Genomic DNA, 27,796 nt, shown 5'->3' with positions numbered 1-27,796 from the left:
CAATTTGAGGCAGGGTCAGTCTAAAATTTTGCAGAGGTCTTACCTCTTGCCTTCATGTAAAAGCAGGGCACAACTGTCAAGCGGCTAACTGCTTCCAGTTCTGTAAGAACAGTAAATCCCACCCATGTGTGCTGAGAGGGGCAGAGCATAAATAGGTGTTACTTTGCTTTCTAGGGGAGAGCTTCTGAACAAGTCTGACGTGGGAACTACTCCCATCAGAGACCTGAGTGCTTTCTGTAAAACTGTATTGTTTATCTATCTATCCATGAGAGGGAAAGGCTAGAGCAGCAGTCTTCAACTTCTGGCTCACAGGTAACAAACTGCCCACAAAGCCCTGTATTTTAAATTCAAATTCAAATTCCTGCTCCACTTGCCATACTGTCCCTTGGCTAAAGTGAAGATGTTACTTGCAGCACATGGTTTACTGGGCAAAGCTGATCAGGGACCACACAAGGGTGATAACCTGTGCTCTAAGATCAGTGGGTATAGTAGTGTAATTGGGGATCTTCCATTTTCTCCAGACACCTAGGTGGTTTGTTAGGAAAGTACATCCTGGCAGAGAACCTATTCTCTTGGAACTGTCTCTTCTTCCTCTGCCCCTGTTTTGTTTTTGTAATTCTCCAAACAGCTGTCCTTTTTCCTCAAAACGTATGTTAAATTTAATTGCCAGTTCTCTGCCTCGTTGTAGGCCCCGTTGTTTCTAGTCTCCTTTGTGCAAGTGGTCCTCGACGGGGGAAATCCTCTTGGGTGTAGTTTTTAAAGGCCTTTCCCCGGGCTCGGGCCTGTAGCAGCCCAAGGCCCCGGCTGCCGCAGCCACCCTTCACCGCGGCTTCTCGGTCTCTCGCTCCGCCAGGGCCGGCACCGAGAAGGGCTGGAGCTGCTTTGTTAATCCCGACAGCTCTCGCGTCTAAATTTAGGAAAACAGAGGAAAAAAAACCAAAGGCAAGCTGGTTGAACTCGGCGCCGGGCCAGGCACGACGGGCCTCCCGCCCCTCCCTCGCTCCCCGGAAGGGCAGGGAGCCCGCCGAGCCGCCCCCGCCCCCGCGGCCACGATCTCGGCCTTTGCGGCGCTGACTCACGGCGCCGCCGCACGACTCCGGCCTTTCACGCCGCGCTCCCCGCGCCGTGACTCACGCCGCCCGCCCCCGCCGCGGCGGAGGGGCGGAGCGGCGGCGGGGGGGGCGGCCGCGCCGCGTACAAAGCGCCGCCGCCGAGGTCACAGCGACGGCGGCGGCCCGTGTGGGGGAGCGGCATGGAGGGAGCCGCGGCGCTGCTGGCCCGCTGCCCCGCCGGCGGGCTGGGCGTCACCGTCTGCGCCGCCGCCGCCGGGCTGCTGCTCTACCGCATCGCGCGGAGGTAGGGGCCGGACCGGGCGGGGCGGTGGCGGAGGACAATGGGCGGCTGGGTGCAGGCCGCGGTGGCGGGAAGGCTCCGCGCGGGGCTTGCCGTGCGCCGTGGCAGAGGGAACAGCCTCAGCGGGGCGTGGAGAGACTGGGGAGGGCTGCGGGAAAGCCTGGGGCTCCCGGCCTCGGCGGCGGTTTGGTTTGGTCCCGGCCGTGGCGGTGGTGGTGGTGGTGAGGCGCGCGTTTGGAAAAAGGCCCCTCCGAATTGTCAGCGGCACCAAAACCCTGTAGGTAAGCGACTGGATCCGTTTCCCCGTATCCCCTGGAATTGCTTCGTCCCTTTGTGTGCCTGCACTGAGCGTGAAGGACTGGGCCGCTGTGCGAGCGGCGCCGAGGAGGTGCAGCGCGTTTCCCCTCCTCCAGGCCCTACCCGAGGGGCTTGCGGTGTTACCGATTGCTGAAGGCCTGGGGCTTCCTCTGGCTTTCTGCAGCGTTTGGGGCAGGGAAGGAGGATGTTTTGCTTCTTGTGTTGGTTGATTTGGAGGGGTCAGCACGATTGCAGGGGAACAGGGGGAGAGTGCCATAGAAATAACAACGCGGTTAGTGCAGGGCTAAAACTTGGGGAGACTACATAGGAGTCAAAGTTACTAGTGAGTGACCAAAATTCTTTGGTCATTTGTTTCTTAATTGCATGGAACGTTTCTGACCTTAAAACAAATTTAAACAGATCAGTTGAAAACATGGTTTGAAAAGCATCAGGAGAGAAGTCAGGGTACAGATTTCATAAAAGGAGTAACGCTTAATTTGACAGATTTTAGTCTAGCATAGCTTGAAATGAATTTAGGAATATATGGAATAAAAGGCACTTTAGGCTGTATAATAGAACAGACTTGAGCAGTCTGCTCATCTACTGAATGCTTCTGTTGGAGAAAAAGGTGATCCCGAGGGCTCATGTTGTTAAGGTTCACTTCGAGTTTATGCTTTGAAATGGAGACTTATTTCTGCATCCACAGCAAAATACTTAAGGTTTATATGACCGTATAAATGGTCCGTGTTATATTAGCCCATATACAAGACTTGGCATTTCTATGGCATATTCAGGGCAGCTAAGAAACACTACTGGCCTAAAGCAATCCCCCGTGAAGCAGACAGCATTTCTTTGACCCATTTGAGGCTAATATGTCTCTTGAGGGGAGAGATTGGATTTGTTTTGCTTACGTACATCAAAAGGTCTCTGGGATGGAAAGCATTTGTTCCCAGGTCCTTGAAAACTGCTGCTGAGCTGTAAATATTTTCAGGAGGTGACCTTGATAATTCTTTGGGGCTACATATTTGCGTTTCACAATACTATTCTGATATTACCCAATTTCTTACTTTGCTTACTTTGTTAAATGAATTTTCCAAAGTCATCATGGAGGACAGCTTTATAAGGGACTGATCCAAACACAGACATGATACTGCCTTTGCCTTTGGTGTTAATGTTGTGATACAGCCCTGCTTTGGTCCATTTTCAGCATGAGTGCACTTATATATCTAGCAAGATGCCTTTATCACTCCCTATAGAAAGGGAAATAAAATATATCAGAATAACCTAGTGGAAAGTAGTTCTGGGATAACTTAATATGTAAAATTACACTACCATAACTGTGCTAGCATCTAAGACTCTGCTTTTTGTATCAGGGAGAAAAAAGATTTGATGTCCAGATATACATAGGAACTCCTTAAATCTTAAGAGTTTGGGCCAGACAGGAAAACTCTTGATACTTCTGTGGTCTTTCTTTGAGATCACAGCTTGGCTACTTGTTTATTATGGATTGTTGGAAGTCAGGTTGCTGAGTTCAGACCAGCAGTTGTAGCCACATTTCCTTCATCTTCTGTGCCCCTCCTGGTTGTTAGCTACTGACTTGTCAGCACCAGTATAGAGTATCCCATGAGGATCTCTTTCTTGGGACTCTTTGGGGTCAGTGATGGCAGAGGCCACTCCTTCTATAAGTTAAGTCAAGATAAGCCACGACTCACTCTAAAAGAGGCCAGTAGAAACTCGAGAACTGCCGTGCAATTAGTTCATTTAGTTGAGAAGCCAGTCACAGATACTGAGATGGCAAAAAGAGGCACCTTTTCTGGAGGATCCTGTCCTGATGGCCGATATTTTCCAGAGTATTCAGTGTTGCTAGCTCCCTAAGGCTGCCTTTGAGGGGGACAGCGCAGGAGGTTGTTATGGCTGTGGGTCTGTGTCCCTGCGTATTTCCACTTTTTCCCTGTTAAGAGGACACTAAATCTGGCCCTTGGGAAGGGATAGCATTATAACCTATGACACTGTACTAGAAATCCGGTCTTGGGGCTAAATCCTCAACCCTGTCTACAACCGCTAGTTCTGAGCAAATGCATCTATGATACAGTTTGCCTGCTGCAATGTGTTTTTCTCACGTTGGAAAATGGGGTTTAGCATTGGGTCTGCACTGGCAGACCTCTTTATTGACAGGTGATGGACGTGGGCACAGTTTGGAATTATGGCAGCTCAGTGACCTTCCCTAGCTGTGAACTCCTGTTAACTCAGCCATGCTGACCATACTGTGCCATGGGCTTCTTCTATACTTTGGAGCTTTGGCAGCTTGGTTATGTCAAACTGCCATCAGCTGTTGTTCTGATCAAAACTGATCTGTGCAAAAGAGCTCCTCTTTTTAGTGTGTTTTTTCTTCGGATTTGCTGGCATAGCCATTCGTATAATTGTTTGGTAATCCAGTTGTGCCAGAATGAAGAGTGTTGTGTTAAATACTTTTAATGGAGAATTGTTTTTTCTTTTAATCCTTAGTGGAGGATGAGGGTAACCCAGTGAAGAAACTGCACATCTACCTGTGGCCTCTTAAGAATTTGGAAACCCAAATGTTTTCATCTTCTGAGCTAGCAGTAAAGGAGGGGGAGAATAGGTGTAAATAAAATGCATATAGAAAGCCAGTTTTATTGTTATCAGGTAGCTGATTTGACCTGCACTTATCTGGGAGACTGTTCTGGCAATCCATTAAAAGTGTGAACTCAAGCATGACCTTAAACATACGTATAAATGGGGAATAGTGGAGAGTGTTGGGACTTGGAAGGAGCGCAAGTTCCTTCTTACGTTGTATGAGAGAGATGAACTAGTTCCTAAAGTGTTTGTCCATGGGTATACCTGCAGTCTGATTTTTGCAAGCAATGTGTACAGGACAGAAGGCTTGTTAGCAAAATAAGAGTCTGATAGCCTCTCACAAAAAAACATTTTGTCATATTGTCTGAGCCATATCAGACGTTTGGGTGTTGATCTCATAACTGGAGTTTACTCCAGGTATGCTTCCCCCAGTGTTGTCTTAAGCAAAGATCTTCTACCTGCAAAACGATTTGTCCAAACCTGGGAATTTTTTCTAGCTTGTTTGGGTGTTCAGGCTGCATATTGAGTTAGCAGAAGTCAGCTGTTAATGGAATCTCTCTATGCAGTAAGTAATTCAATCACTGCTGGTTCAATTTGCTGCTCAGGTTTTGTTTTTCAGGGTGGTTCTTCATCCAGTGAGGCTAATTCAAGTTAATACAGTGTTAGATTATAAACTCCTTAGAGATGATTTGCCTAGTGTTTTGCAAGGGACTGAGCACATGGTTATATGGGTTTTGCATTGTCTATCTCCTCATAACAGAATGTCTGGCTTCAGAAGCAATGTGTGTTCTGACTTATTATGTTCAGCTGCTGCCTGAGTTCAGTCAAGGTATATGTAGTTCCAAAGTAATTAAATCTGAATTTGAGAGTCTTTCCAAATGCAGTACCTGTTTTTTGTTTTTAAAGGCCTGCCCAGTTACTAGAAAATCAGCACGCTGCCTACATGTTCTTGCCTCAAATGACCTTGCACCCCCCTCCCTTTTTTTTCATCCAGCAGGTTGGGAACTTCTGATTTTTTGCACCTATTTCTATGGCAACAGATTATAGGTTCACAAAAGGAAGGATTATTGCTTTTTTTCCTAAATAATCCAGGACTTCGCAATTTCTCTTGCATACATTGTGAGAATGAAGGGCTGCTATTTAACCCTTGATAGCACTTCCTCAGCCTTAAGAGTGAGAAATGGAATCCTGTTTGGAAGAGACGAAAGGGTCTTGAGCATACTAAGGGTTTGGTCTCTGATATTAGCAAGTTCTCAAACAGGGTTTGTCATTGGTTCTTTTTTTGCTTTATAGCATGCATGCTTTACTAGTTTTTTGGCCTGTGCTTTCCACTTCTGTGTCATCCTTGAAATTTGTGCTTCTACCTACTCTGTCATGTCATGGAAGTTAGAGACTTGTGGTAGGTAGAGGCTGAAGCGTGGTGCATCTTATTTCCATGGTTGTCACAGCAGCATAATGGTGGGATCACAGCGCGCTCTGCAGTACCAGGGACCTGTGTGATAACCGACATCAGAGGATGGAGTTTAAGTTGTGCTTACTGTCAAAGTCTATGCTCAAGGTGCAGTAGGATTTGTGTTTTGATGGTTAACGTGCTGAAGCCTATGCATTATATTTTCATAGCTTTTACACCTATGGTAATGAGGTTAAACTACCACCCACAGGTGTTGCTGTCCATCCTTCATATGGCTGTTTTGATGTGTATTTGCTTGGCTTTTGGGCAGTGGTAGCTCTTGGATAACTTGGACTAGCAACCTCAATTTCCATCTGGTTTAAACTCTTTTTTTTTTTGCCTGCCCATTTCAGTGGTGGTGTTTTTGACTCGGATCACTTACTGTTTTGAGCTCCCTTGGCAATGAACAAAGTTGAGCGGTGAATACTCGTTTTAAGAGGGGTGTGGGTGTATGCATCTATTTTGAGATGAGAATCTGTCACCCTAGTAGCTCCAGCCATTTTCTTTCAGCATCTGGCAGGGAGTCCTCTGTGCACTCTTTTTTAGGCTTCCTTCTGGTGCTTCATTTCAAGATTATCCTCATCATTAGTACTTAAAACAGGAGGCCCAAGCATCTCTTGAGGGTTTGATATTTTATGGACCCAATTTCAAGACATGGTCTATGGAAATGGGAGTGGGGAAGAATCTTAATTGTAGGCATCCAGCTGCAACAGTGATGACTGAGAGAGAAGCCAGCTTAACTAAGGGGAGAACCACCTGCCTGTTTGGTTGCAGGGTGCCCTGCAACATTTCTGCGGCATTCAGAAGATGTTTTGCTCCAAAATACTGTAGCAGCAGAGAACATTTCCTAGAGCAGGGAGAGGTGCTCTCAACTGGTGAGCACTTTAGCTACTGTTACTTGCTTTCCAGGCCCTCAAGTGAGCCTCTCTGCTCAGTTGCTTTCGCTGCTGCTTTAGGAGCTGCCTAGCGGGAGGCACGCCGATCGCTTGGTGGAGTTAGGCAGCAAACAGGGCTGGTGGCAGCTGGATCCGTCTGTCTGCATAGCTGCCATAGTGAGTCCCTGCCTGGGCTTTGCCTGAACAGCTGCCCTCCCTTGGAGGTGTGATTGGGACTGGTTCTGATAAACCCAGACAGCTGGGCTGTGTTGCCTTGACCTGCCAGGAAGCTTCCTTTCGGGTATTGTGCTGAGGGTCGAGACAAATGCAGACCTTCTTTAGCAGGCAGGCTCAAGGGCCACTGAAGTTCTTTGCTCAAACATCTGTCACAACCTGTTGCAATGGGACCACGCCACAGCTGTTTTTCTTGAAGTGACTGTTGTTTTAACAGGATTGTTTTAAAAAAAACAAGGGGCTCATGGATCCCAGGCTATTAGTCTTTGTCTCTTCAGTTCCAGGGCACAAAAACTGGGGAAGACATGTTGGTTCCTCAGTTCCTTCTTACGTATCTAAAGCTGTGAAGAAACAGCTATTTGCAGTACCTGAACCTTGGGATAATTTGATACGCCCTTGTCCTTGAAAATTTTTGTATCAAGCAGGGTGGACAAAACTGTAACGATGAGCCCATTTCCTAGGTTCCTGAGTACCATTATATACAGTTCTTGTGGATTGTAACTTCTGTTTCCCAGAATCCTGGGTATTAAGCAGTGACTCTACTGCATCCTCTGCATAATACTGCCGATTATGGAGAGGACTTGCACCCCCAAATATGCCTCTGAAAAACAGTGAAGTGGGTTATTCACAAGGTTGTTGTTAAAGTTCTGGCATGTCCATGGTACTAGCACAAAGAAATATGAGCATCAGGCAGAAATTTATTTCTACTTTGCACTTTTAGTCCATCTTTTCATTACTAAAATGACTACTCTGAGTCATACCTTTAAACATACTAAATGGGAAGACTGATTGTTATTCCAGACTTTCTTGCATTTCCCTGTTTGAAAGCCATTGCGTTCCTCTACATCATCTGAACTCAGTGTTGATGCCTAACACATTTCCTTTTCTAACAGGAAGAAGCCTACACATGTGACAGTGAACTGCTGGTTCTGCAATCAGGACACAATAGTGCCATATGGGAACCGCAACTGCTGGGACTGCCCCAACTGTGAGCAGTACAATGGGTTCCAAGAGGTATGGTGACAGATTGCTTGAAGGGTGGCTGGGGAGGCGCGTGCCCTGTGGAGCAGTCCTTGTGGGAAAACCCTGCTCCTCATTTAAGATAATACAGGCCCAGGGCAAATGACAGCTGGCAGCTCTGTGCTGAGCACCTGTGAACTCAGCAGCTGATGACTTGATCAAATTTGAGAAAGAAAGTATTGGGATGTGCTGATACAGAAAGATAAAGACAAATTTTCCTCTCCTGCATCCCAGGGCAAAAAGGGCCTTGACATTTTCACCAATATCTCTTAAGAATCTTTTTTTAATAAGTGGAACAATTATTTTCTGGTTTTCTATTTTGGAAGAGCTGAATTGTTTTATTTATGGTATTAAATAACAAAGCCCATCTTAAGCCAAAATCCACCACCGCCACCAACTGCTTGCAGTAGGCATACAGAACAGTGGATGGGGGAGAAGATTTGAAGCATTTTGTGTCTCTTTTTCACTTATTTCTTTTGTTGCATAGGTGAATGCATGGAGTACAGAGCACCTGACAGAGCTTAGGGAATCTTGTTATCAACCAGAGGATGCCGAACTTTGATATTATGATCTCATGTATGCTTTCCCTCCTGCCTCCCTTTTTGCTTCTGTCAGAATGGAGACTACAACAAGCCCATCCCTGCTCAGTACATGGAACACCTTAACCATGTTGTGTCGGGTGCTACGACTTTCTGTGATCCTACCAAACCACAACAGTGGGTGAGCAGCCAAATTCTGCTTTGCAAGAAATGCAACAACCATCAAACCACGAAGATCAAACAGCTGGCTTCATTCTCACCAAGGGAGGAGGTAAGTGTTTGTTAGGGACTGGCATGACAGGAGAATGTTTGTCCAAGGCATTCCCATGCATGTATCTGCTATTCCTGCTCTGATTAATTTGCTCTGTAATAATTTATTTGGTTTGGCTTTGCAAATGGTACCATGCTGCAGCCTAGTAAGCAGGGGGGGGAGAGGAATTTTTCAGTGTGCTATGGGATGGTGCTCCAGTAGTCTTCAGAAGCACTATGTGGCACTCGGTGCAGAGAAGGTTACTGATTAGTGTTGCAAATTTACCTAATCCTACTCCAAAGCCATAATGTAATGATCTGTTCTAGATGGACACTGGAAGTTGAAGCTTGAGCCCAGAACCAAACATGCACATTGCTGAGATCAGCTTACAACTCCAGTACTTACCATTGACCCAGCTGAGCTTACAGCATCTGGCAGGCACAACAGTCCACTAGTCACCTTGAAGCCTTAATAGATTTTGGTTTTCCTGAGGCCTTGGCTGTGCTGCTCTGCTTTTACTAGTGGAGTGGGAGAGGAATCCTGTGCAGCCAGATCATCTCCCTGGTTAGGCATTTGTGCCTAGGAGGGCAAAGGGATTTTACAGTTACAGCAGCAGGATTTCCTGCTGAGCAACTTCTTGGCCTTCCCATTACTTAATGTGCATGGAGGATAGGGTAGTGAGGTTTCTCCTCCACAGTTTTATGGCTCCCCAAAGTTTTACGCAGAGAATTGAGTGCTGCAGTCCTTAGCTTTCAGCCATGGTCAAGCCTTGAGGTTATAGGACTGCGCTATAGTGGGATGTGTTTATCCTCTGGGTTGCCTAATTCAGTCTGCTTTGTGTAAGTATGAAGTGTTTAATCAGGATCACTCCCAGGGAACAGATTTAAATTTGATCATGTTTAATGAGAACATCTTCAGCTGATTCCCATTTCTCAGCTTTATTTCAAGTCCCTGCTTCTTGCCAGGCGTATCCACTTGCTCAAGTAACACCAGCCTTTGGCCCCTTTTTAGGCATTCAGTGAACTGCAGTGGTTGTACCAACTAAGAAACACGGGACTGTGTTATCCAGCGTGGTTAGATATGTGTCTCAGTGACAGCAGTGGCCTCTCTCAGCATTACTGGCCTGTCCAGTAAGGGGGTGAGCCTGCTGCTACTAGTCTCTTTCATGTGATTCCTTCTCGATTCTGGCAGATGGAGCCTGTGAAACTGCTGCAGCAAGCCCTCAGGCAGCCACATTGCATCTTTCTACTTCCCTTTCCCAAAGGAGCTGCATGCTTTCAGCTGTATGCTTTTGGTACAAGGATCTTAATAGAGGCTGGGAGTGGAGATGGAAGAGCCCTAGAAGCCTCTGTGATAAGTGATGTATCCACTATAGTGACACTGAAAAACGTAGCTTTGGCCCTACTCACTGTCTGTTTTTACAAGTGCCGTTAATGATTTATGGAGCTCATCTCACCAGGGCCTTCAAACAATGACAGCCTTCCAGTTCTTGCCTATTTTTCTTCTCCTATTTTCTCACCAGGGAAAATATGATGAGGAGATTGAGGTGTATAAGCACCATCTGGAGCAGACCTACAAGCTGTGCCGTCCATGCCAGGCTGCTGTGGAATATTACATAAAACATCAGAATCGGCAGCTCCGGGCGCTGCTACTCAGCCACCATTTCAAACGCCGTGAGACAGACAAGACTTATGCTCAGGTACATGGGGGAGACATGAGGGAATTTAGGGGGAAGTGCAGAGAACTAGGTACCTCTGCACCTTGCTGCTGGGAAAGGCAGGCAGCGGCCTTCGGGCGCTCTTAACTCTGCGAACTTGGGTGCATAGCAGAAGTTTAGAGGAGCACAGGATAAGTTGCCGCAGATACTCCTGATGTTAGTTTGAGGTTTTCGTCTTGCTGTTGTCATTCAGTGTGATTGCTGGAAGGTAGGTCTAATGTAATTATAAGAACAGAGTGGAAGGAAAATAGTGTCCAGAAAGTGGACACGCGGAAAAGGGGAGGTAGGGAAGCCAATTTATGAGTACAGTGCAGGAAACTACAGAGGATGAGGCGGGGGGGGAGAAGCAAGAAGGATGGGAAAAGAATTATGACCTTCTCGTTGCCTCACTGCCCTGCCTGACCTTGTCTTCTGCTCATAGCTCTGCTGTTGCTCTTTGCTAGTCTACAACATCCCATGTGGTGCCCGCCCAGTACAGAGACTTATAAGGACTTGAGCAAAACTGTCCGGCAAACCATATAGTCTGGAAGTGTTTCATCAAGCATCATTTCAAAACCTTACTACAGTTCATTCAGCTTCTGACAAGGTGTTTCTCCCTTCCTCTGCAGAATTCATGTTCATCTTCCTCTTCTGCTTCCATAACCACACCAGCTCAGGTGATATTTCTGCGGTTCTTGGCCTTCCTCAGCTGCGCGTTCCTGGTTCTGATGGCCTTGTATGGGTCAAGCGACCCCTTCTCACTCAGTGCAGTAGTCCCTGCTCCTGTCTCCTCTGGTCCAGCATCCATTCAGAACAGGACTGGCACAAGTTCACGTGCAGACTTGGACAATGACGCTTCCGTGACGGTGGCAGGCTGGCAGGAGCTGCTCCGCCTGCTCCCAGAGCAGATGGTGGAGAACCTGAGTGCCGCATGGGCTTACGGGAAGAATCACCAGATGGCAGTCGCTGTCCTTGGGCTGTTCACCTGCCTGTTGGCCATGTTCTTAGCTGGGCGGATCAGGTGGGTGTGCTCTTTTCTTCTGTTCCACTTAAATGAAGACTGCATTATGTTGGAGGTCTTTTGACCTGTCTTGACTCAGTGAGCCAGGGGCACACGTAGTACTAGGTGGCACAGTTCTCCTTGTTATTCTTTGGGTTGCCAGCTGACTGGATGGAGACAGCAGAGCTTACTTTGGATCTCTGCCTTGGTTAATTCAATTTAAGCTTGAATTATTGTGAATGAAAAGCTCCCTTTGCAGCTCCTGTAGTCTGGTAGAAAATGGAACTGATCTATGTGGGTACTTACCACAGCAATGGGAAGGACTGCAGGTGATATAACTGTAGTAAGAGATAGTACATAACCTGCTCGGTCTGTGTACCCTCCCTCTCCTTCCTCAGGACCAAGGGGATTCACTGGTGTTTAAACTCTTACCTTGTGTCTTGTTTGATTTCTTTTTGGCATTGCAGGCTCCGGAGAATTGATGCATTTGCTTCAGTCTTGTGGTTCGTAGTGATGAGTCTGCACTTAGCTGAGAGGTACCTGAAGACGGAAACACCCAACTGGCTAGACACAGCCAAATTTGGCACCACATCCTTGTGCTGCTTGGTGGGCTTCACCGCAGCAGTGGCCACACGGAAATCAACGGGCCATCGGAGATACCGGCCCCGAAGGTCAGAGCCAGAGCAGTGACGCTGGGGGAAGGAGGAAAAAAAGCCTTGTGAACTCTTTGCGACTGGTGCTTCTCTCTCCTTTGTTTATTTTCCTTTCCTCTGTTTCTTTTTTTTTTTTTTTAAAATTAGATAAGCAGTGAAGATATTTTCTTCCATTATATATATGTATCTTTTTCCCATCCTTGCTTCCCGCTGTGCTAGCTGCTTGGAGCATTTCCACTGCTGGTGCTAGCCATGGAAGCTACTCCTGCTGCCACCATTCTCCCTCCCTCCTGAATCTTACGTCAGCAGTGCAAATATCCAACTTCCCCAAAGCCAATTCCTCCAGCGGCTGCTTCACAAACTGTGCTCCATAAATGCAGCTTCCTCCCCATTCTGCTCCTCCAGCCAAAGAGATTCTGGCTTCTCCTGTCCTTCTGGTTCTTCTCACTGCCTGTCCATCCTTAGCCACTCACGGGGGAATCCTCTGCCTTGATCCTCCGTGGGGCCCAGGCCAACTTCAGTTTTCTAATGGTGCTGGTCATTTTAATTTCGAACTGATGGGAACTCGCCTCTGGATTCCAAGTCCTCGTAACATGTGCTGTAGTAACACTGCATGGTGTACAGGCATGCAAGGAGGGACCCACACGTAGTCCATAACCTGGTTCTTCTTGCCTTCCACTGTGTAGCGTCACTTAACTGCATGCTCTCTCACTCTGCCATTCTCCTGTGACTCCTATTTTAAATGGAGAGGCGTCCTTAAGTGCTTTTGACTGGAACTTCAATAATTTATTTAAAAGGGTGCTTTAAAATATTATGTAGCTCAGGGTGTTTTGATTGAATATCTGGAAGTATTCAGCTGTTTGAGGCTAAATTTTCAAATCTACCAGTGGCTCTTGCTTTCAATGCTGGTTTTTGTTAGGTTTTTTTACCCGCCCACCCCCACCACCGCCTGAGGAGCATCTGTGTAAAAGCAAGTGGATAAAAATGTGTACGTCCCTCCATTCCTGTAGCCTTAGAAAGAGTAGAAGAGTGGGACTAACCACCTCGTGCTATGGTATATGGTCAGCTTTCATTGTATATCACTACTTATTCAGTCAATGTTTTCCTTATTGTTGAGAAAACAGATTAGGAGGATGTGCTATAGGAAGAGGTGCGAGCCTCTGCTGTGGGACTTCATGGCAATAGAGGTGGATTTTTCTTGTTACTTGGAGGACTTCTTTTCTGAAGTCTGGCATTGGTAGTGCTGCTGAAGAAAGGGGTCTGGAAATTGCAACTTTGAGTTGAGTGCCCAGCAGTCCTCTGCTGAAAGCGAGGATGACTGGATGTTACTATGTGGGGAGGAAGGAGCTTTCAGCTGCTTGGGTTTTTGTAGGATTAACTTGTTGGGGCCTCTTAGGGTAAGCGGTCCAATTATCCTGCACTGTTTTTTGCAAGACACTCCACTGAGTTTCTCATCTGGATTTGGGTCATTCAAGAGGAAAACAGCATTGTTACAGAAGATCTGCTATCTTCTTCTGTTCAGAATAGTGCAATGGAACGTGCCACATTAACAGTCTGATCTAAGTTAATTGGGTGTCTTGGTCTTCCTATGTATAAACTCTAAAATAATCATAATGAAGCTGTCACTATGAAGTATCTGCATCTCCTGCTGAAAGATTCAGACACTACTGGATGCTGCAGAGGCTGGTGAAATTATAGAAGCTTATTTAAAGGAAACAAAAGATATTTCACATCTTTTAATAGTTCTTTAAAATGGTATTCAATGTGAAAGCAGAAGGGTAGCACTAACAAAAGCTCTATAGAGATTTGTTAACAATAAGCCAAGCTGAGTGAGTCATGAGAAGGTACAGCTCCTGGCTGAAGGACCATGTGCCTGTAACTTAACGACTGGTGTGGGAAAGGGACACACAAACCTGCTTCCCATATGTGCTCTCCTTTGGAACGTTTTTTCTGGTGCCTTCGGGTAACTGCAATATCCACCTCCAAGCAAACAATACACCTTTCTCCATGGTGATGCTTGTGAATGATGTTGCTCTGAGGGTTGTTTACTTACTTGTCCACAAAAGGAATCCAGCATCTGCCAAGTCTGGTTCTGCTCTTCCGTGTTCCCATTGTTTATCAATCCTGACTCAAAAGGTTTGTCTTCCAGCTCACAGTCACAGATTGTTTCTTGTTCCAGTCTCAGATTTTCAAAATGCTGAATAATAACCATTATGTCCCATTTTCCACTACAAGAAGCCACATGACTTCATCAAAACAGGAAAAAAAGCCAGCAGAAGTGTGCAGGGTCCTCAGTGCTGGGTTAGGCTTTCATAGTCCCTCTGGTGCCTCTTTCCTACCCTCCATTAGGAGATTTAGTAGGAAACATTCCTTAAAAAGCCTGTTGGAGCAGGGAGCAATGTCAAGACAGGCAGTAGTAGACTGGTGAAAGGACAGGAAGGAGAGTGGGGGAAAGGAGGGGGACACGACAATTTTGTGTATGGATGTGCTATCACTGTCTACTCAGCTTTCCTTTCAGTGCAGTGATTGCTATAAAGTTTTCACTCCTGGAAAACTCCCCACTGTAGCAGCCCTTGCAGATGGGTTCTGCAGCTCATCTGCTGTTAAAAGTGAGGTGGACAAAGCCCCCTAATGAAATGGACACTGGAACCAAATCCAGTGCCAGCTCTACCATTCTCTAAACAAGCTGCACAGAAGATCTAGGAAACCTTGAACTATTACATCCGTTAAGTGAAATAAGACATCTAGACTTTTTTTTCCTTCTTCCTGCTTCAGTACTTTCAAGTTTTCCCCATAAAGTTAAACGTAGGAAAAGACTGCTGTTTCTGTTTAGCTGTGATTGCCTTCTGCACTTACCTATAGAAGTTGGATTGAAAGTTCCTTCTAGCTTCTAGCACATGAACTTGCAACCGCCTGGTGTGGCAGAGGTGAGCAGTTCCTCTTGCTGCTCTGCTGTCAAATATATCCAAGTGATGGGAGGAATGTCATGTTCAGAAGGATATATTGAGACCACTAGAAGGAGGAGGAGTGTGGGCAGCTGCCAAACTGTTAAAATGTGTGGGGATGGTCATGCTAATGTCGTGCCTGATTTCTAATGGCAATATCTTTTTTTTAATAAGAATAAAATTAATCTACCCAAATTTTCTCTCCCAGTAGCAAGGAAACTCAAAGTGGCAGCCTCTAAAGATGCCTGTCAGCCTCTTCAGGTGTTTTGCTTTCAGGAGCAGAAAGTAAAGGCTGTATTAAGTTTCACTTTGTCCAATTTCATGGGGCCTTCTATCCCTTCTGAGCAGCTGTTATCCTCCCTTCTTCTTAGCAGTACTACTTTTTTTTCTTTCAATTTAAACAGGCTCCATCTTTGAGCACTCTGGGGTCTGGCACCTTTTATAATGTTTTGCTGTTAAGTGTTACACTGCTTTCCTGTGCCTGATCTTTCCTTTTATTCTCTTGTCTTTTTTTCCTTTGCAGTACTGTGATGGGATGGGGAGGAGGCACACTAGATACCAGGAACAGGCAGTTGTTGAACTGTGGGAAGGAGTGGGGTTTACACTGTGAAGCCTGAATAATACTGTTAAGAAATATTTTAGCTGTTTGCACAGCAAGTGCAAATCTATACTGAAAGAGTTTAAAGTCTTTTCATCTGGGAAATATGTTAACTGCTATTGACATGCAAGCAAGAAATCCATTTGTCTTCGCTTTATGCAGATTAATACAAATGAAGTATATTTACAAGTTGCACTAGTTTTATATGTCAGAACATCAGAAAGCTACTTTGTTTTATGGCCAAGCTGTACCAGTGAAGCTCTGGTCTCTGTGGTGCTTTGTCCACAAATAATTGGAGAACTTTTGGGTGCATAACTGGAAAAATGTCAAAGGTGAAACATACTAACAAAACACATATTGAAGTGTGGTTCAATTTTAATGCCAAAGAAACTTCTGTCTTTGCTCAGGTGTCAGCTGATTTTTCCCACTTCTTGGTGCCTCAGCATGTCTGTGCTGCTGCTTCTAAAAACAACAAAAAACCTCAGAGCCTCAAAAACAAACTTGCAGCAATTGAATTTTTGGTCCTCTAGAGAATCTGATACTGGCAGTCTCCCCTCTTTTCTGCTTTTCTCACATGCTTTTGCTGATGGTAGAGGATGATTGATCTTTTGGAGGAGAGGGAAGAGAGGAGAATGGTGTTTTTTCCAGAGGTGTTCTGATTTATAAACTGCTAACATTTAATCTGTACCAATTGCATCTCCTCAGACAACTAGGCCTGAAGAAGATCAATTACCAGTTAGCAGTATTTTACTGTTGACTGTTTCTGGAAAAAAAAAAATAGTTAAACCACCACTGCCTTTACTGAGACTGTTCCTGCAATACCTGATTTCAATGCCAAATAGACTATTCTAAACACTATGCCATGCTGTACGTTCTGCATGGAAGGTGCTTTGCCAACTTTGCTATTTTTACCTGAGGTTCAGTTAGGAAATAGCTAAGCAGTTAGATGTGCTATCTAAGTCTGCCTGGTTGCTTCCCCCACAGTGGGTCCAGCAGAAGGAAATGTATGCTTCCAGCTCAGGTATTTTGGTGCAAGTCTAAAATCTGAGCAGAGTGCCACCATCCTCATGAAGCTGAGGTGCTATTTGGTATGACACATGGGTATACATTTCCTGCTGCTGAGGGGAATAATAGCTAACAAAGGGCTGGTAACTTACTAACACAGCTGACAGAAAAATCAAACAGAACCACTTGCTTTGAGCTGCTTCTTTTCACTTAGCTGGCCTCTTCCCAGCCACAGAGGAACATGTGGTCACCTGTGGTCACCAGATGCAGCTTTGTTGCCTTGAGGATTCTCCCAGCCACGCAGGCCAGAGTATGCAAACAGTTTAACTCAACAGTATTAGAGGATTTTAGCCCAAAAGCCTCTAATTTCAGGTGCTGCTTTTTTACACTGGTCATGTGCTGGTGTCTGGACCAGAGGATGGTACTACAGAATGGAGCTGAGGTGGTGAGGGATTGTTAGTGGGTTTGTGTGTCACTCAGAATCAAATCTGCTCCAGCCCAAAGCGGCTGACTCTGGTCTTTGCTCTCACAATGCCCGTGGCTGATCTGCCAACACAGAAGCTTCCTGTACCCTGCCCAGCAGAGCTGGGTGTATAAAAGGCCCCATGTGGGTTCATTAAGTGCCTTTCCCTGGATGAGATTTTTGACAACACTATGTTGCTCTGCTTTAGTGGAACTGATGCAGCTGCAACTTGGGACGGCAGTGCCTGTATGTCAGCCAGGCCAGTGCTTTTGTCCTTCATTTGCTACCGGTGAGTGTGGCTGGGAGTAAGAGGATACCTGGGCTGCACTCTTAAATTTCTGAGCAACTCTGCAGACTATAGGGGGACTGAGGGAGAAGCCAGAGCTAGCAATCAAGTAAGCATGTCTGCTGCTGCTTCTGGTCTTTCTGAAGCCCCCACTGATATCAGTGCATGCAAACTGATGCCTTTGTGGCCCTTTACAACTCTAGATATGCTATACTTCTACCTTGCTCTTTCCTTTCTGTTAACTCCTCCTTTCCTACATCTGTGGTTAGCACACCCCAGTGAACTGAGTTGGGTGTGTCAAAGGGTAAGGACAGGAGGGGAATATAAAAATGGTGTAGTGGTGTTTTACGTTGGCTTTATGAATATTTTTCAAGTACGCTGAAATTATGTGAAGCTAACAATCATGCTTAGATACTATAGAAAGTATGTATTGATGTATTGTGGACAAATTATTTATATTCTTATAAAAATTAATATAATTAATAGCCAGATGATTGCTCTGGACTGGCTCCACTCATGAAAGCAGGGAGCTGTGGTATACGGCTTTGCTTTGGTTTTTAAAGAGATGCTGTTGAAATTGTGTGCTGTCACATATAACTTGCCAGTTCATTCCAGGTGTGCTGTCACCTGCAAGTACACTTGGAGCCTCTTTGAGTCATAGCAGATGCTCTCATATGAAAGGGTCAGTACTCAGTCCTGAAGTGTACCTTGAGTCATCCCCTGTAAAGCCTCGTTTGGTACCAAAGCTGTCAAATACACAGGTAGAAAAGAGGTCCTCTGAATGTTTTTGTGATGCCAGCGAGGTTTTTGTAGGATTTTATCTAAAGGATAAAAAAATCTACAGGATTTTTGTAGACATGGGATGTGCATATACCCCCCCCCACCACCTTTGTGCCACCAGCTAGGAGGGAAGGCAAAATTGATGCCAAACATCTCTCTGTACTCTCGAAGGTACTCTGTACTCTCGAAGGTATTAGTGCAGGACCTGGCAGCTGGAGCATTTTCAGTTATAATTCAGCCCTCCTTCTTCATCCAAAGCAGGGCAGGAGAAAAGAATTCTTAGTATGGGTAGCTAAAGTTTCTAGCCAAGTCACGTATCAAAATCCTAATGTGTCTGAGACCTGTGCCCTTTTTTAGCATTTTTCTTCCCTCTCTCTGTGTGTGTTTTTTATTCATTGTATTGCTCTTTACTCCTGATTCTGTCAGCGTGGCCAGAGGCACAGGTTATGGCACTGGCTGATGTGATGCAGCAGACCAGACAAGTGACTGCATGTCAGCTCACATGCTGCTTATCTTGCAGCCAGCAGTGAGGCAGTAGTGAGCTCCTTCTGCAATCTGGGCAGCAGCACCCATGCTGCCTGGAGAAAATGGTGCAGGTAGACATGGATAACTCATAGCTAAATTATGATAGGACCTTAAGTCCAGAGGAGGCATTTCAGCCCATGACTTATACATGATTCCCTGTCTGTCTCCAGGCAGGTGAAGCTGGGCACATACAGCAAGCTGCCTGACTGTGACTGCATGTTACCTTCTTACTTCAGGTACTGAACTATCTGATAGTAGGAGTGGGTCCATCTACAGCCCTGTAATCTGACGTGACCCATGCTCTTCCTTGTCTCTCTCTATTTCAGGGTGATGCAGCATCTCTGGTTAAAATGTGAGTTAAAAAGGCACACACGTATGGTGTTGTCTTTGGATAAGTGGCAGGTGTTGGGGCAGAGGAGGGGAGGCTCTGCTGGCAGGAGGTGTTTCTTCAGGACAGTGTACGGTCCCATCCCATGTAATACTCTTCTTTAACATTCTATTTATTTATTTTTAAAGTATCTGTGTAGCAGAGTTGTGCCCAACTGTCTAGTAATGCTGTGATCATTGTAAACACTAATTAAGATACCCAATTTTTGATGTTCACAATACCAAGTTCTGAAATAAACGGCTTCCGGGCCCTGACTATTTCCACAAACTGTCTGACTCCAGAGCCTGTTTTTTTTTTTCCCCCCTTCTTCCTTTTTTTGGTTGCTTGTTCAGTTACCAGACCCACTATTACCACAGATGTCGTGGAGCAATGCAGTAGTCTGAGAGCAAAGGCACAGCTGCACCGCTCCATTCCAGGGCTGTGATGTGGCTGCTTCCTGCCTTATGATCTTCTCGATCTCCTCACCTTTTTTCATCTGCTTCTGAAAGAAATTTTAGTTCAGCTGACCCTTCTCAGGTATGAAGTGCATTCCCGTGACAGCAACCCTGCTTTTCAGCAGCATCTAGCCCTCTTGATATGACAGTGGCAAACACTAAAGAGAAGAGCACATGTTGCAGCAGTTTACTTTGTTCAGAGCGAAGCAATATTTCAGCCATTCTTTGGTCAGCATTCAAACCTAAGGCATTAATATGCTGTCCTTAAAATTTTTCAGCTCTTTGCTAACCAGAAAAAATTCCTTTTCTGGATGGTGCAAAACAAATGATTTATCAGCTGCCCAGAGAATCTGACTACCCTAGCTTGGTGAGGTTGAGAAGAAGTGGGGCTGTTGAGTAGCAGAGCCCATGGAAGTCCGATCCAAAAAAGTTACCATGCCAGTAAAGAGATTGTGGTTATGAGTGATGAACGACTGTAATATCTTCCAGCCCATCAAGTGAAAAACTGCCAAAAACCAATAAGCCAGATAAGCTGTTTTCCATCACAGCGAGGAGCTGTGTAAAGTTGGATCCTTTAGCCCAAAGATACAAAAGGGGCAAAGCTAGGAAAAAAGAGCTATGTTGTTCACCGGCAATGCTCTGATTTGGCCCTTCACACATACGGCACAGTGAGTGGTAGGTATCACTCTTTTTGATATGATTCATATCATAGTCCTGAGCTTCACTTTTAACTTCCTTTCCATTCATTTTCTCTTACAAAGCTGAGATGGACATGTACATCTGCTATTTACATCTGTATGTGTGGTGGGGCAAATGTGTATATGTATGTGCACTAAAGGACTCTGCACGTTTGCGAAGCATGACACCCTTCCCAGGTCCTCTGGAACCTGAAGAGGTTGGGCGGTTTCTGCTGAAAGACTGACGAGTTCCTTGCTGCTGTTAAAGGCATGTCCTGCTTGCAAGCACCAGGAAGCTGGTTGGCTCAGATGTTGTTCAGCCTGGTTAAGCTGGTCGGGATTGTTGATGTCTGCCTCGTACTAGCAGATAAGTAGTTTTATAAGATATTTTAAATTGTAATCGTAACTCTAGATTGCTTCTTCTGGACATGCTAGCACTGCATAATACTGCTGCATCACCTCTTTAATCTCCAAGAGAGGATGGCACATGCATAAATCACCTCACAGCACAAGATTCAGTTATGTATATTCCTTCATGCTCTGATTCACTACTGGCTTTCCTCTGACAGAAGAAAAGCTATGTTGCTTTTCTTATTTGTCTCTGTTTTGATCAGAAGCGAGATTAAACCTCCAAATATTGCAGCTTGATTGTATATTGCCAAGTCCGATATCTCCGTTTTAAAATATATACACTTACACTTCGTTACTACTTAATTGTGACTTATTTGACAAGTGTATTACCTGTTTCTAACTAAACAAAAATCTTACAGGAGATCCTTGAGAGATCTTGTTCATATTCTAGACTTACTTTCATGTATTTTAATCAGTTGTTAAAGATAATACAAAATTCCTATACTTTCAACATTGGTACCTTCTTAGAATGCTCATTTTGATGCTGTGAGGACACAAGTGAGACTCCAAAGCTGACTCCTCATTTCTCATGTAATGTAGTCAACTAATCTGTACACGTAGACTAAAATCAGTACATGATTGCAAGGAGGAATAGTAACAAGGTAAAAATAGGAGTAAGTTTTTGATAGATTGTTCATCTTAAGTTGATTTTTAAATTTTAAACCACTGCAAAGGTAAGTGATGAAATGGACGTATGAGAAATTAATTGCATAGTATATTTGCATACAGTAACTGAGTGTGAAATGCTGTGGCAGTTCTAGCTGCGAAGACTGTTTAAAATACAAAGTCCTCTCATACAGTTATTCTGCCAGTGGAATAGAAGGCAGTTTATGTCTGTAGTACTTAAAAATCCAGCTAACTGGTCTAGGTACCCTTAATATGTTTGGTCTGTTATCTCTTGTGTTCTCAAGTTGGACACGCTGTTTTACAGCTCCACTCTTTCACTTGGAAAGAACCCATTGAAAACAACTTGCAGACCTAGAAATACAGTTGCCATTATTATTGCCAATTTAAATTTTTTCCAGACACTGTAACAGAGATTGTTTTTTATGCACTAGAAGCAAGACACTTCCTGGACTCTATGTACACGAGCACAGTTCCCGCTGAATGGCTATGCTATTTGCGGCTTCTTATGATATGCAGAGAAAGGAAAATTTAATGGTCTAGACCTTTAGGATTGGAAAACCCAGTCTTGTGTCTCTGTTCTATCATAGGGCTTTTGTGTGACCCTCGACAAGTCACTTACCTTCTTTTTGCTTCTTTTTCCCATCTGTAACATGAGGGTAGTGAGTCTTCATTGCCTCACAGAAGTATAAAAAAGGCAAATGTATTAAAGTAGTTTGGATGTTAGTTTTAAAACAGAGCTCTTATGCCTGAATCTTTATCTAGGTACCCGTAAAAATACTTTTCTCTATACTGGCATCAGAGGTAAGTTGTTGATAAAAGACAAAAAGACTAGTAGATAATGCTTCCCACAGTCATGACATTTCTAAGCATGTTGTTTGCATGTGCACACATAAGATGTACTCTATTGTTGGTCCTTTGTGTATCTTGATTTTGCAAAGCGTTCTGGTGGTCTCTGGGTAATTTTCTCATCTCGGGAGAGAATCAAGGTACTATGCCTGTTTGCACCTGAGTTTCTAAGCTGTTCCACCATTTTTTCTACTCCGTATTGTGGGACAGGTTGGTGCACAATAATTTAAATAAGGTTGAACAGTTCTTCCTTCCCCAGTTTCAAAGGTGTAGGACCATTCCCATAAAATCTTAAGCATTCTGCATCTTGCACTCCTGCACTGAAAAATTAATACAAACCTGATAACAAAGCAAGTGTTCATGCAAGAAGTACAACTGAGAAAGGGAGTTATGGGAATGTACTCATTGTTAAATGTCTGTCGTGCGTGTCATTTGCAGGTACCTTTCTGGGGATTCGATTACGGTATTTCCCAGCGGCACTGGGACTGGCTTCCCTTCCACTGCTACGTCTCTCTTTGTCCCAACACCACCCAGTATCCTCCAGCTGACAAACCAACAGCTCTTCAGATCCCCACGCAGACCTTCTTCTTCCTCTCTTCCTGGTCGTCTCAACAGGGCACTCTCGCTGGGTACCATCCCCTCCTTGGCTAGAGCAGGTAAGCGTGTGTGAAACTTTCTGGCCCAATAGAAATGACAATAGAGTGGTACAGTGCTTCAGAAGGAAATGGGCTGTCCACATGTTACAGTCCTGTTTAGGGATGGCTGCTCCTGTGGCACAGAGGAGTATCCGGCATTGGTAGCTTGGGTTTTGGCATTAAGAAATTATGCGGCGTACCACTGCCATCTTGGTGAAACAAAAAGTGTCACCGAGTGCTTGCCTGCTGTGGCTTTACTGAAATCCAGAGGCTTCTCCAGGCCTTCATGGCAGTATGGCACAAGCTACAAGGCTGTGTGTGGGAGAGAGACAGAAGGAGCAGTTAGACATGGGAATGGAGAAGAGCGGCTCTTGGAAGTGTTTGGGAGCATTAGGATAACTGATCTGGCATGAGTGATCGCTCCCTTCCTTCTAGCTACTTTGTGTGGTTTGCTTTTCTTGCTACAGCTGAAGGGAGCAGAGCTGGAGGCAGGCTCTTCCCTAAGCCTGGATTTAGTATTCGCATTAGCACAACTATTGAAGCTGCTTTAGAGACCCTGTTTTGTCTTGTTTTTAAGGGCTCTGTGCGATCCAGGGAAGATTTATAGGCCTAAGGAAAAACTCTCTCCCAGTAACTCAGTAAGCCCTCGGTTTTGCTGTGCTTGAAACTAACAGATGGGAAATAGCATTCAAATGCTGTTCTCCATCCAAGGAGAGCTAAGCTTTCCCGTGTCACTAACTGATTACCAGCAGGTCAGAGGCCAAAATGGGGCAGCTTCTAGGATAACTGCAGCAGAGAGCGCAGTCTTGCAGGGATTTTTTTAGGTCATTCAACATTTCTTTAGTTCATGCTGACAACAGTTGTGCCATATCCACTAAGAGCAAGACCAGCCGTGCAAACCTTTCCGCAGTGTGGCAGCTTTTGGCACAGCCTTCGCCTTCCTAGTTACCAAACTGCCACCGGAAGGGCAGGTAAATGCACCAGATGGCTGGGATTCCCCCTGCATGTAAACCGCCCTTGTGAGGTCTATGCTTTCTTTTGCTAAGGTGCAAAGCCAGGCAGACTGAAGAGAGCATCCTGTTGGGGCTCAGTATTTTTTGCAAACAGCAAGGTTTTAAACTTCCAAAGCTGTTTGCCTATAATTATGTAAATCAAGTGTCTAAGAAAAATAATTTATTTAAGCTCTGAGCTTTCATTTATAGCATTTCTTTTTCCTGACTTCAGTACTTTTCATTTATTATTTTGGTTTGGTTTTGTTTTTTGCTGCCTCATTATTATGGCTACTGTGCCTGACAGCTAGATGGGAATTCATCTCGCTCTATGATCTACCCTTACAGCTCTTTTAATGTGAAAAGGGTACAACCATATCTTCACCTTCTTTCTTTTAAAGTAGAGGCAAGCCAGGCTGCAATACAGTCACAGGATTGTTTTTGGAGCCTGCTGGACAGATCTGTTCTGCTGCAGCTGGGAAAAGTAGATTATTCTGATGCTGGCGTGTAGTCTACCCAGAAAAACAAGGACATTTTTCCTGCCTATATTTACCACCTGTCCTCTTCTGAGATTGATGACAAGATGATGCAGTTACATTTCTGAAGGACAGACCTCCAGCAGCCAAGCCAGCTGGGTCCAAACTGTTTCATTTTTGCTTTTTAGATTCTGGCTATTTGTTCAGTGGAAGTCGACCAGCCTCACAGTCCTCTCAGTCCAAGGAGTCTCCTACATCAGGTAATGCACTAGGCCTTCCAGAGCAACTGTCTTTGCAGGATTTGCAGTGAGTGGGTTGAAACACACGATCCAAGTTTCCTTCTTTCCTCCCTACTCACATCCCAGTGAGAATGTTACTTTTGCTGTTAGAAATGCTGTGCAGAGAGTTCCAACTAAGAGTGGGATTCATTAAAATAAGATGCTGGACGTGTTGGATGTTCTCCCTGGGTGAGCTCACAGTGAAATCAGTGAGGCGAAGCAAGGATCCCTTCCCTGCTCTACGGCTGCGTTGAGATTGCTTTGATTGGAGACTTTAAACTGTTCCTAGGGCAGGTCTTTTTTCCCCACTTTCTTTTCCCAGTGCGAGGAGCTGCTAATTTGGCTACCCTGCCTGCCCTTTTGCTCCCATGTCCTCCAGTGACCTGTCTGCTGCCCTCCTGACCCCAAATGGACCCTTTGGCTGTTTGTGCTACTTCAGTGTTAGCCAAACAAAGAATTCTGGTACAAGATATGTTGGGCATTTGTGAGTCCTGTTCCCTTTTCTAGTAGAATCATTAATGAAAACTATGCCTATTGTATTGCGATTATAATCTCATTATTTTCTCTTTGCGGATGTTTCCATTGCAGAGCACTTCTCGCTGCTGTCCGGCAGCTGTGCTCCGTCCCGCATCCCCTCTCCAGCACCATCGGTGGCTGGCTCTGTGACTTCCAGCTCAGGTTCCTTGCGGTACCGCCGGCCACTCATCAGCCCTGCGCGCCTGAACCTGAAAGGACAGAAGCTGCTGCTTTTCCCATCTCAGAATGAGGCTCTGCTGACCCCAACTAGCTCAGAGGAGCACACCCACTCAGACAGCAACATCTTTGCCACCGAGCTGTCCTCCTTTCCAAAGAAGAACCTCAGCGAGCGGGGAATGCATGGTATGCTGGCAGCCTGCTGCACTCCTGGAAATGCATTTGTAGGAAGGAGTTGGCTTGCAAGCAAAGCTGTGCGTCGTCTAGGCCACACAATAGATGGGGAACCTTCAGGAAAAACCCAGGTGGTGATGACTGTTAGTTTACCAAAGCTCCCTTAAGAATCCACTGGCCTGGAGAACCTTTTGTCTGCCAGAACAGATGTCCTTTTCTCAGCGGTGCCCCAGGGATCCTACTGCCACTGCCTTCACCCTTGTTTGGATAACTCCTTTAACCATGGATGTGGTGATGCTGGTATGGACAGTGTATGAGACAAACATAGTGATATGGACGAGAGGAAACGGCCTTAAGTTGCTCCAGGGGAGGTTTAGAATCGATATTAGGAAAAATCTGTTTACGGAGAGAGTGGTCAAGCATTGGAACAGGCTGCCCAGGGAGGTGGTGGATTCACCATCACTGGAAGTGTTCAAAAAATTTGTGGACGTGGCACTTCAGGACATGGTTTAGTGGGCATGGTGGTGTTGGGTTGATGGTTGGACTTGATGATCTTAAAGGTCTTTTCCAACCTTAATGATTCTTGATTCTGTGAAACATGCAGGTGACTTCTGCTGCACAGCAGTGAAATTTGCCTTTTGTTTCCAGTTCCTGACCTCAATCCTTTCATGATTTTAGCAGCCAACCATTCATTACTCATGTCTAGCTTTAGTCTAGTATTTTCTGCTACTTTTGACTTCCACTGGTGCCTTCCGAATTTTAATATCTTCTTCTCCTTGCAGATATGAGATCTGCTATGGAAGGAGGGAGTATTTGCAGTGATAATTCCATCAAGAAGGAGGATCACTCCTCACGCTCATCTACCTGTGTGGTAGACACAACTACGAAAGGGGAAGATTTGGCAGGCTGGAGAGGTAGGCGCAAGTCATGCAAGTGCTTCATGTATGTGTGAGCATTTCTGTGAGGGTAACTGAGATCTTTCCTGTGCTGTAGTAGTGATCGGACCTTGAGGTCAAAAAAGTAGTAGCAAAACGGATCTTCTGCCTGCTATTCTAAGACCTTAATAAGGCTATTCCTGTTCTTTGGACTGTCTGAAGAATACTGACAGGGTGCTAAACTGAGACAGAAGGAACAGGGTGGGGATGTGGGTGTTGAGAAGAGCGATGAGATGAAAATAGAACCAAAGAGAGCAGGGGAATCTTTCCTGACAGGAAAAGTGCTTCAGCAATTTCTGCTTACAGTGAAAACGCTGAGCAAAGAGAGAGAAAAACCACAACGTATGTTCACTATTATTTATCTCATCAATTCTTTAATATCTCTTTCTACTGTTCCTTTTTTTTCTTTGTGTTGTCCTTCTCTACTAAGGTCATTTCGGTAACTCCGCTCTCCGAGGTCTGCTAGCTGTGAGTCTGACACTCAATGCTATCTTCACATCAGCCTATGTCTACCGGAGCCTGCGTTGATTTGTGCCAGCACTCCCTTTCTTTCTGGTTCCACCTGCTTCTGAGGAGACAAGAAGATTTCAACCATGGCTTCATGTCTAATCGCCATGCCACTGGTGCATGCTGTTTTTTTAAAAACTACTGTATGCTCAGCTGTCATGACAAGGAACCCAGGTAGCTGCTGCCATCACTTCCAGCTAGAACATACCACAGGATTGTCCTTGGAGGTGGCAGGCAGAATTTCCAGAAAGCTCCAGTTCAAAGCAAGAGGCCAGTCAAATGGTCCATGCGCTTTCTTTCAAAGGAACTGACCTGACACACAAGCCTGGAAATGTCTAAGCTACGTTTTTAGGAACTTATCCCCAGCTCCTCTTTCTGACATATTAACCTCATGCTGATGGTGCTGGTAAAATGAGGAGAATTAGAACAAACGAGCTGGAGAAGAGGGATGGCTTAGTAGCTGGTGCTGGTCTTTGGCTCTGTAACAGCATTCCCAGCCTCTTTGCCCGGTGGCTCCTCTTCTCTCTTCCCTTTGGCGCGCTCCTTTAAATTATCAGTGAACTTTCTTTAGTTGCCTTAAGCTTGCCTAAGCACATGGGTGACCTTGGCTGCTCTGTCATATTCTTGCATCTTCTATGTCCATGAGCTTCCACCTGGGCTGTGCCCTGAGGCCGCTTTCACCAGTTGCCATTCTGGTCATGCTGGTTCTCAGAAACCGCTGTGTACCTCCAGCCAGCACTGTTGCTGTAGGTATGCCCCAACCCCAGACAGACATCTTGTGTAGTTTACATTAGAAAGAGGAATCCTGCGCTTTGCTTTACCCAGGAGGCATTAATTCTGTCACAATTAATTCTGTAATAAGAAAGGTTCCCTGTGTGATTTGCATCATAGTCAAAGGGCTTCAGCTCACAACTCTGCTGGTGTTTTCACTGAAGCAGTGAATGGCATAGCTTGTTCTTGCTGTAAATCACACAGAACTATTCTATTAGAAGATACATGAGGAGCTGTCTGATTGTATACATTTATCTAGAAACCTGATGCCTCAATCTGATATTGGGATTTGCTGAGTAACCATTTTAGATATTTCTTACTTAGTTAAATGCCAAGGTGCTCTCAGTGAGAAATGCCAAACCTGCTTCTGGACAATTCAGCCTGATGTATA

The 27,796-nt window shown here is 45.2% G+C and overlaps 1 protein-coding gene across 1 annotated transcript; it reads left to right on the top strand.

Annotated features, from left to right (window-relative positions):
• Nucleotides 1–1,158: 1,158 nt before the first annotated feature.
• TMEM201 (transmembrane protein 201) lies at nucleotides 1,159–26,655 on the top strand (the record flags this gene model as incomplete). Its single annotated transcript, XM_082009511.1, has 11 exons — nucleotides 1,159–1,356; nucleotides 7,698–7,818; nucleotides 8,440–8,634; nucleotides 10,136–10,312; nucleotides 10,939–11,330; nucleotides 11,777–11,980; nucleotides 22,386–22,603; nucleotides 24,236–24,307; nucleotides 24,914–25,204; nucleotides 25,975–26,106; nucleotides 26,558–26,655. Exons 1-11 carry the CDS (start codon nucleotides 1,253–1,255, stop codon nucleotides 26,653–26,655), a joined length of 2,004 nt encoding a protein of 667 aa, XP_081865637.1. The 5' UTR covers nucleotides 1,159–1,252.
• Between the last annotated feature and the right edge of the window lie 1,141 nt (nucleotides 26,656–27,796).

Source organism: Phaethon aethereus, assembly GCF_964289735.1.
Source record: "Phaethon aethereus genome assembly, chromosome: 21".
Taxonomy (NCBI): Eukaryota; Metazoa; Chordata; class Aves; order Phaethontiformes; family Phaethontidae; genus Phaethon; species Phaethon aethereus.
This window is presented reverse-complemented; position numbering and strand designations above follow the sequence as displayed.